Source organism: Bos javanicus, chromosome 11 (assembly GCF_032452875.1).
Source record: "Bos javanicus breed banteng chromosome 11, ARS-OSU_banteng_1.0, whole genome shotgun sequence".
Lineage (NCBI taxonomy): Eukaryota > Metazoa > Chordata > Mammalia > Artiodactyla > Bovidae > Bos > Bos javanicus.
In genome coordinates, this window is record NC_083878.1 from 74,291,913 (window position 1) to 74,302,045 (window position 10,133).

A 10,133-nucleotide genomic window follows, 5' to 3' on the forward strand; every position below is an offset into this window, starting at 1 on the left:
CCGGCCCTGAAAACTCCCCTGACCTGGCTTCACCACCCGGAGGCCAGGAGTGCACTGCTGCTGGAGGGCCACCCACAGGCTCCGGGCTGATGCCCAAGCAGCTCTGGGAAGGGCTCTGATACCTGGGTCATGGTGTGTCTCCCACACCGTCAGCAGCACTGGCAGGCTGAGCGGGGACCCACGTGCCTTCTCAGGCCTGCCGCTGTCGGGTTTTGGTTGATGCGCATGCTCAGTATGGCTTCCCAGGTTGCTGGGAAGTGTGGGAGCAAGCAGAGTGATTAGCAGCCATGTCTACAGAGGAGAAAGCTGTCAAGGCTCAAGGCCCTTGAAATTCCATGCTTATAGGCCTTTCCTAAGAAGCTCGTGGCCTTCTCTACTTGGATTGACCGGACGCGCTGGGCCAGGAACACCTGGGCCATGCTGGCCATCTTCATTCTTGTCATGGCAAACGTGGTGGACATGGTGAGCCCCCACTGTCCTGCTGAAGGGACGCCCACTCTCAGAGGGTTCTGAATTGACCTGCATGAGCAGTTGCCAGCCCATCCTCCCCCCCGGCTCTCCACACTGGCTGCTAGACACAGGTTTGAGTGGCACTTGGGTTCCTAACTGATCATCCCGACCAGCGGGGTCATCTCCCCGGGGTACCTCCCAGACTGCCTCTCTCCCCGGCCCAGCTCCTTGCTCTCCCCGCATCCCGGAGCCCAGCTCCAGGACCTGTGCTGGGGGCTTTACGCAGGTTGATTCATTTAATCCATATAATAATCCCAAGAGGTTGGGATCATCTGTAGTTTCATGTGAAAAAATGATGCTTAGAGAGGTTAATTCAGTTGTTTTACACAGCCAGCTAGCAACACAGTGGAGAACTGAAGCAGTTCTGAACCCGTCCTGTCTTTTCTTCCTCCATGTCTCACTGCTCAGGGGCCCTGTACTCTAAGCTTTCTTCGTGTCTAAGTGTCCCTAGTGAGTCTAGTGCCAGGTGTCCAGCAGGACAAGGGAGGCAAACCTGCTCCCCGAGAGGAGCACTCCTGTTGGGCCTTCATCCATCTGAGCGAGGCCAGACCTTCCAGAAGTGGGTCACCGAGGGCGGCTGCCTCACTGAGCCCAGGAGGCTGGTGGCAGATTTACTCCTCTGTTGGGGCTTCCCTGATGGCTCCGATGGTAAAGAATCTGCCTGCAATGCGGGAGACCTGGGTTCGATCCCTGGACTGGGAAGATCCCCTGGAGGGCATGGCAATCCACTCCAGTGTTCTTGCCTGGAGAATCTCCATGGACAGACGAACCTGGCGGGCTACAGTTCATGGGGTGGCAAAGAGTCGGACTGAGTGAATGAGCTCACATGAGATCTGCTCTCCTCAGTTCCTGCAGGTTCCATGAAGGGGCAGAGGGGCAGTTGTGGGCAGCCACCAGCCAGTTATGGAGCACTGGGCGCTTAGAGCCGTCACTGGTATTCTCTCGCCAGGCCTCACAGCTCCCTCCAATGTTGGTAGCACTAGGTGCACTCTCTTAAGAGTCCTATTTTTTTAAAATATAACCTTATTTGCGTTGTTCTCTTTAACACTGAAGCACAGGAGAAAACTCAGCATGGAGACTTATTCTGGCAGCATATAGGTGAGAAGCCCTAGGCCATTCGATCCAAGTTCATCAGGAATGGGGTTCAGAGCCCTGACATGTGCCCAGGTAGCTGGAGCCACAGTGCAGGGAAGAGAAAGCCTAGGCCTCCTGCGTGTCAGGAACTCTTGAAACCTGATGTCTGGGTCTGGGGACTGCTATCTAGCAGGGTCATGGACACTGGAAGGACATCAGGAGGTCCTGTCACCAGGGGAGGGGTGAAAATCTGGCTAAGTGTAAGACTTTCCCCGTGCTAGAGTCACATGCTGAGGGCTTTCCCAAAGCCAGATAAGAGCCAGGGGGTGAGAGTGAAGCAAAGTAGGTCTGATTCGGTTTATGGATGCACTTTCCATTGACCACATCTGCCCAGCAGTGGGACTGGCAACCAGATTCCAGAAAGGAGTCTGAGCGGGGACCGGCTGCCCTCACAGTGAACCGTGAGGTTGCTGACTGGCTGGCCCACGGCTCCTCCGGGACGACAGTGCGATGTGGGCAAGAGCATCTTGGGCCTGAAACCTAAACTCCAGATTCCTAGTCTGGCTTTACCACCTGTTTAATTTTGCTACTTTGGCCAAGGGTGGCCTGTTTTATATGATCGTGTGTGTGCTGTGTGCTAGGTTGCTTCAGTCGTGTCTGACTCTGTACGACCCCATGGACTATAGCCCTCCAGGCTCCTCTGTCCGTGGGATTCTCCAGGCAAGAATGCTGGAGTGGATTGCCCTTCCCTTCTCCAGGGGATCTTCCTGACTCAGGAAAATCAAACGGGCATCTCTTATGTCTAACCTGCATTGGCAGGCAAGTTCTTTACCACTAGAGCCACCTGGGAAGCCCCTTATATGATGGTACCAGTACTCAGAATACACAAGAGAATTTTCATGATCATTAGAGATGATGGTAAAGCTCTTAGCAGGAATTACTGACTTTCGCATTACTATCCCCTGGTAAACTTTCCCTTCTTGCTCGGGGCTTCTGAGGGAGCCATGGGAAGTAGCAGCTGCCACGGCCCAGCCTTTTCTTACCGGTGTCTGCTGTCCCCTTGCACCCCATGCTCTCCTCACCCACTCATGGTCCTGGCCTCCAGCTCAGCTGTCTCCAGTACTACACAGGACCCACCAACGGCACCGCAGAGACGCAGGTGGAGGATGGCTGCGTGGAAAACCCCAAGTATTACAACTACGTGGCCGTGCTGTCCCTCATCGCCACCATCATGCTGGTGCAGGTCAGCCACATGGTCAAGCTCACACTCATGCTGCTCATCGCGGGGGCCGTGGCTGTCATCAACATCTACGCCTGGTGCCCCATCTTTGACGACTACGACCGCAAACGCTTCCAGCAACACGAGTAAGATGAAGCCTGTTTGGACATCTGCATGGTCTCCCTCCCACCCGCCTCCCCAGTCCCCGCTTCAAGGTCATGGGCCTGCAGTGAGCTGGCCATCTGTCTCTAGGGCTGATCAAAGGCTTGTATGGGAATCAGGGTTCGTGGCTTCTCACAGACGGGTTGGCTGTAATCCCAGGACGGATCCTGTCCCTTCTTGAGGACTGGAAGGCCCAGGTCACCTCAGTGTTAGGCTGGGTGCAAGTATGTGCTGTTATCTGTCCCAACAGCTTTCCGATGGTGGCCTTAGAGAAGATGCAGGTGTTTTCCAGCTCGGGGCTCAATGGCACTGACAGGTAAGGGTGTCTACTTTCCCGTCCTGCCCTGCGTTTCCGGTTCCTTTCTTCAGGAGACAAAATACAACAGGCCAAAGCCCCAGGGTCTCATCCTTCCAGAGGCACACTGTCTGGGATGTTCAAGCTCGAAAAGTCAGCATGTTTCTGTGGGAGGCTGGAGCAGACTTTAGTGCTTATCTGGCCATGCTGGCTTCTCCTGAGGTGAAGAGAATGCAGAGCGGTCTAGAGGGTGGAATAGAGAGCAGGCTGGAGAGGTGGAGAGAGAAGGAGCAGCCACATGGGTGACAGCTGCGGGACAGACCTCAGAAGCCAGAGGAGGAAGGGGCCCTGTGGCATTCAGACTAGAATACCTGGGTTCTTTCCCCACCACAGTAGTTCTCTGTGGGGCCTCAGCAGGCCAGTTTTCCTGAGTCTGTGTCATCTGTTGAAGAGGTTATCAGTAGAATTCTTCAAGATCCCATCTTAGCTCTGAAGTTTTAGAATGTTATGATGCAGTGACTTGACTAGACTTTTAAGTAAGTTTAAAAAAAAGAAAAAAGATTACCTAACAGAGAAGACGGATAGAAGACTTGAATAGGCCTTTCACAAAAGAAGTCTAAAGAGGCACTAATAAATTAAGGGCATTCAAGTAATCAGGATCATGCAAATTAAGAACACCAGGAAAGACTGTCACACACCAACCAGTTTGGCAAAAATTAAGAGGGCTGATAACATCATGGATTATGGTAACCCATACATTCCTGGTGGAAGTATAAATGGTACAACCATTTAAGAAAACAATTTGGAGTTAATTAGTAAAGGTGAAAAAAGACCTATGACTCAGTAACTCCACTGCTATGTATACACCTTAGAGAAATTAATGTACATGTTATTTGTCCCCAGATGAGTGTACTAGAATGTCCACAGTTGCACTGTTCATAATAGCCACACACATACAAACATCCAAATCAAAGGAGAACCCCAATGAAATTAAGACTAAGAGGATATGTAAATTGTGGTATGTGCATATAATACCAATCAGCTCCACACAAAAATATGGCCGACAGTTATAGAAAAGCATGGTGCAACTGTGCCCTCATTTCATCACTGAGACGTTAGTTTCTCCCTTCTCCAGATTCCTACATGGTTGCGGCTACTGTTGTGATCAGTCAGGTGATATAGTATTTAATAATAAACATCCAGGGAGCAGCTCTGAAGGCCTGACGTGGATTCCAAGTGCAGCCAGAACTTTCCAGGAGTTGGCTGGCAGTTAAGACAAAAACCCAGTGATTTCAGAAATTTTTACTGCCCAGTGGGCATCTGGACTTGATATGAAAGTGCTTAAGTGGCTGAGAAAGGTTTCTGGGGTGATAAGAAACAGAATAGCCACGTTAGGATAAAAACTCCCTTGTCAGCAGAGGGCAGCATGGCACACTTTCAACTGAATTCTCTGGGCCCCACAGGCTGCCCCTGGTGCCGTCTAAGTACTCGATGACAGTGATGATCTTTGTCATGATGCTGAGCTTTTACTACTTCTCCCGCCACGTGAGTGCCTGAACACCCACCCCTTCTGCACCGACTTCTCAGGGCCTCCTGAGAAGCAGCCCCGGGATCTAAGAACCCAAGGTCCTGGGGAATGCCGTTTTCCTTACCCCACATGGCATGTGACCCTGGTCAGGCCACCACCTCTGCCATTTTCTGGTCTCTTCCTCAGGAGTATCAATACCAGAACAACAGTTCTTACCTCTTGCTCTGACCTGCTGATGGAAGCCTGGGGGTAGGGCACAAAGCCTGGATAAAATCTCTAATTTCCTAGGCCAGGGGCTCATGGATCTCCACTCATCCTGGCTCTGGGGGTCACTAACACACTGACTACAGAGCCAGAAAGGGAAAGCAGCTGGTGAAATTTTTTTTGGTTAAAAGGAAAAAGAGGAAGAGGGAGGAGAAGTACCCACACAAGGGACTTACTTCCATATTAGCTCAGGAGCCACCCAGTGGCTTGTCAGAGAACTGCAGCCACCTCCAGCCACTTGGCGACTGGAGCCTGCTGGAAATGGGGACTTCTCTTCCCTGCACTGAGATCCCCACTGCTGCCACCACCCACAAGGCCCATCTGTAGCTAAAATGAGGTCCCAGGAGGCCCCTCACATCCTCCTGTAACCATAGAGGCTGGGATCCTCACCCCAGCTGTAGGGTGTAGCCTTTTTTGATGAGATGAATCTTTCTGGGGTTCATTTCCCCTGCTATCCAGCCATCTCCATCTTCCTTTCAGTTTTTCCATGTTGGAACCTCTCAAGTTCCCATTTTTCAACTTTTTTTTGGTTGTTGTTTCACTTTATGGGATCTTAGTTCCCCAAGCAGGGACTGAACCCAGGCCCACAGCAGTGAAAGTACCTGGTCCTAACCACTGGACCACCCGAGAACTCCCTCAAATGGCCAGCTTAGGGCATACACCTTGCCTGTGTCTATATCCATAGGTGGAAAAGCTGGCACGGACACTGTTCTTGTGGAAGATTGAGGTCCACGACCAGAAGGAACGTGTCTATGAGATGCGACGCTGGAACGAAGCCTTGGTCACCAACATGCTGCCTGAACACGTGGCACGCCATTTCCTGGGGTCCAAGAAGAGAGATGAGGTGAGGCGCGGCCCCATGCTGGAGCCATGGGGCTGTCTTCTGGCTTTGTCTTCTTGTGACATGGCCTGGGGGTCCAGGTAGGGCTGGACCTACACAGCACCACAGTATTAGAAGCGAAAGAATCTCTTTTGGTGAAGAGCACCACCGCAGACATTGTTTTTGCAAGCCATTATCTCTGTGAGGCCCATTTCAGAAGACGAGGCCTTAGCGGAGCCTACCTTTCTGTCGACTCTGATTGTCCGAGTGGTTCTCATGCCTCACTTCCCAGCTTCCCACTGCCCTCTTTCCTAGAGTTGGGGCTGTTGGCAGGAACTAGCAAAGCTCTTTTTTGGTTTCCAAAGTTGCAATGAGCTACTTTCTAATTCAGTCAGGATAGTCTGGGAGACGTGTGGGTCCAAAAAGCTGAGTGCACATGTCACGGGTGTGAAGGACATTCATTTTTGTAGCATGTCATTAGACTGTCTTTGAGCACTTTGGCCCTGCCTCTCTTTAGGAGCTGTACAGCCAGTCTTATGATGAGATTGGAGTTATGTTTGCCTCCCTGCCCAATTTTGCTGACTTCTACACAGAGGAGAGCATCAATAACGGTGGCATTGAGTGTCTACGCTTCCTCAATGAGATCATCTCAGATTTTGACTCTGTGAGTGACTATCCTGGCCCCCGCATCCTGCCACAAAGCCAGCCCTTCCAGACTGCACCCCAAGAAGTTTGGGAGTTACTTTGGCTGCTGTTTTCCCATAAAAACTCCTCCTCAAAGTGCATGGCCTTCTGGAGTTGTCTGGAAATGTTGGGTCCCAGGTGGGAGCCTGGGAAATCACCTACAAGTTCATAGGATAAGGTCTGGCCAAAAGAAGATTCTGAGGCCCCTCTGGTTCCTCTTATCCTCAAATTCAGATTCAGCAAACATTTATCAGGTATTAATAACTTGTGTACCAGGGGAAATGCTTTTACATACATGTTCAACACTTCAAGACTGGCACTTTTATCCCTGTGTTAATATGGTAGAAACTGAGGCTCAGAAAATCAGGACATTGGCCCAGGATAACATGGCAGATGTTGGCTAAATGAAGCTTTAATAGGAAAACATCTCTCGATGCTTCATGGGTTTGTTGTAAAAAAAAAAAAAAAAAAAAGGCAGATCTGTCATTTAGTTGGCTCATTCATCTCCCTTGACTGCTGACAATTCTCTCTTAACACTGGCCTCAGCTTCTGGACAATCCCAAGTTCCGGGTCATCACCAAGATCAAGACCATTGGTAGCACCTACATGGCAGCTTCAGGAGTCACCCCAGATGTCAACACCAATGGCTTTACCAGCTCCAACAAGGTAGCTAACCAGCAGTAGCTAGAGGAGATGGATGGGGCAAGAGAGAGGCAGCCCACACGTCATTGGTGGGAAACGGTGTAATAAAAGTAGCTGCCATTAAGTACTCTATTAGCACCATGTGGTACAAATGCAAAATGATTGTTATATTCACATCTTCTTTTCCATTATGGTTATTACAGGATATTGAATAGTTCCCTGTGCTATACAGGACCTTGTTGTTTATCCAGTCTCTGTGTAATAGTTTGCATGTGCTAATCCCAAACTCCTAACCATCCCTCCCCCACCCTACTTGGCAACAAGTCTGCTCTGAGTCTGCTTCTGTCTCATAGATAAGTTCATCTGTGTAATATTTTAGATTCCACATAAAAGTGATATATGGTATTTGTCTTTTGGACCTAGTGTGATAATCTCTAGGTCCATTCATGTTGCTGCAAATGGCTTTTTCTTTTTTCATGGCTGAGTAGTATTCCACTGTATATATGTGCCACATCTTTATTCATTCATCTGTCATTGGACATTTGTTTCCACGTCTTCAGTTCAGTTGCTCAGTTGTGTCCGACTCTTTTGAGACCCCATAGACTGCAGCATGCCAGGCTTCCCTGTCCATCACCAACTCCTGGAGCTTACTCAAACTTGTGTCCATTGAGTCGGTGATGCCATCCATCTCATCCTCTGTTGTCCCCTTCTCCCACCTTCAATCTTTCCCAGCATCAGGGTCTTTTCCAATGAGTCAGTTCTTCGCATCATGTGGCCAAAGTATTGGAGCTTCAGCATCAGTCCGTCCAACGAATATTTCCTTTAGGAAATATTTAGGACTGATTTCCTTTAGGATGGACTGGTTGGATCTCCTTGCTGTCCAGGGGACTCTCAAGCATCTTTTCCAACACCACCATTCAAAAGCATCAATTCTTCAGCACTCAGCTTTCTTTTACAGTCCTACTCTCACATCCATACATGACTACTTGGCTATTGTAAACAGTGCTGTAATGAACGCTGGGGTGCATATATCGTTAAAAGTTTTCTCCAGATATATACCCAGGACTGCAGGATCATGTGGTAACTCTTTTTGAGGCACCTCTGTATGGTTCTCTGTGGTGGCTGAACCAATTTACATTCCTACCAACAATGTAGGAGGGTTCCTTCTCTGAACATCCTCTCTAGCATTTGTTATCTGTAGACTTTTTACCAACAGCCATCTCCATTTTATGGATGACCTTAAAAACACATGTCTAGGATGGTGTTTATAAGCTAGCTGAAGGCGCCCAGCTGGCCCCAGCGCTCACAGCCACTCTCTGGTGCAGGACGAGAAGTCAGACAAGGAGCGCTGGCAGCACCTGGCAGATCTGGCCGATTTTGCGCTGGCCATGAAGGACACGCTCACCAACATCAACAACCAGTCCTTCAACAACTTCATGCTGCGCATTGGTAAGGCCTCTCAGCACGCCCTCTCCTGCTGTGCGCCTCCTCCCCAAGCAGGGGACTCTACAAATCAGGGGAGGGGTCTTGGATAGACCTGATGCACTTCGGGTAGGAAGGGTCATACTTCTCGAGCTGAAGGGACCTTAGGGGTCTTTAGGTCAGCGATCAAACCGAAAATGTGATGCTCAGCCATTCCTGTCCCATGCTGTTTATGATGACCTCCCTTCTGAATCTGGCTGGGGCTTCAGTTTGTCTCCCTTTCCTTGGAATCTTCTGTCACTTCAGTCCTGCCCACTAGGATTAACATCACCCATCATACACTTCTGGGGAGGGGAGTTCTCAATCCTGGGCAAGGTCACAGGAGACTTGAAGTACCAGGTGGGTGGCAAGAGAAACTGGCAACTTCTGCACTAAATTATGTAGCACAGCAGGGTGGCTGACATCTGCTGAGCACAGTGAGGATGAGAAGACTTGATTTCTGTCCTCTGGGAACTCAAGAGTCAGGCTTGAGATCAGGTTATATAACCAGGAGCTTTGTGGCTGGAGTCAGGTGGAAATTGAGGAGTTGGTGGCTTCTGCGATGTGGCTGAGCTCAATTTTGTGACTCCCCCTCAGGAATGAACAAAGGAGGGGTCCTGGCTGGGGTCATTGGAGCCCGGAAACCACACTATGACATCTGGGGCAACACAGTCAACGTAGCCAGCAGGATGGAGTCCACAGGGGTCATGGGCAACATCCAGGTAAGGCCAGGGGACAGAATCAGAACAGTGCATGTGTTGCTGGGCACTGTGGCCTCTGTTCTGTGAGCCCAGAATGTTAAGCGGGTAGTGTTGCCGTAAAGAGCAAGAATGGGAAGAGCTGCCTCAGTAGAAGGGAGGAAATATTTCAACTCTATTTGCAAAATGTAGGTTTAAGTTTTGGGTAAGAACATCCTGCCTCTTGGTGTGAACTAGCTAACATTTTAGGCCTCCAAGTGCTCCCCTCAAAACCACCAGATCTTTGTCACTGGGTCTGGCAGGAGAGCTCCACAAAAAAGGCAAAGAGGAGAGAAAAGCAAGACACAAGTTGCCAAACAAGATGACCTATGGTTGACCTCCTAAGAGAGCAGGCAGGAAGGCTACCTTTAGGAGAGAGAAGAGCTGGGCAAACCTTCTCTCTGCCCCCAACTCACCCCCAATCTGTGCCCAGGCCAAAGGGGACAGGAGGGGAGCCCTGCGGGCCTGAGTATGGGAACTGTGCTGGGTGCTGCCAAGCCCCTCAGCCCAGGCTCACTCTCTAACCCCAGGCTCTCGGTTCTCCTCTACAGGTGGTGGAAGAAACCCAAGTCATCCTTCGAGAATACGGCTTCCGCTTCGTGAGGAGAGGGCCCATCTTTGTGAAAGGGAAGGGGGAACTGCTAACCTTTTTCTTGAAGGGCCGAGACAAGCTGGCCACATTCCCTAACGGCGCCTCAATCACACTGCCTCACCAGGTGGTAGACAACTCCTGAATG

General features: G+C 50.3%; 1 protein-coding gene across 4 annotated transcripts in view; it reads left to right on the top strand.

The window, feature by feature from the left end:
* ADCY3 (adenylate cyclase 3) overlaps positions 1-10,130 on the top strand; it is an 84,300-nt gene extending 74,170 nt beyond the window's left edge. For all 4 annotated transcript variants that reach the window (XM_061433140.1, XM_061433141.1, XM_061433142.1 and 1 more), the window contains 10 exons: positions 346-462; positions 2,690-2,949; positions 3,216-3,281; positions 4,724-4,805; positions 5,738-5,896; positions 6,390-6,536; positions 7,103-7,222; positions 8,524-8,647; positions 9,257-9,381; positions 9,948-10,130. In XM_061433140.1, coding sequence (XP_061289124.1) covers positions 346-462; positions 2,690-2,949; positions 3,216-3,281; positions 4,724-4,805; positions 5,738-5,896; positions 6,390-6,536; positions 7,103-7,222; positions 8,524-8,647; positions 9,257-9,381; positions 9,948-10,130 — 1,383 coding nt within the window. The remainder of the gene's footprint in view (positions 1-345; positions 463-2,689; positions 2,950-3,215; positions 3,282-4,723; positions 4,806-5,737; positions 5,897-6,389; positions 6,537-7,102; positions 7,223-8,523; positions 8,648-9,256; positions 9,382-9,947) is intronic.
* Positions 10,131-10,133: the final 3 nt, after the last annotated feature.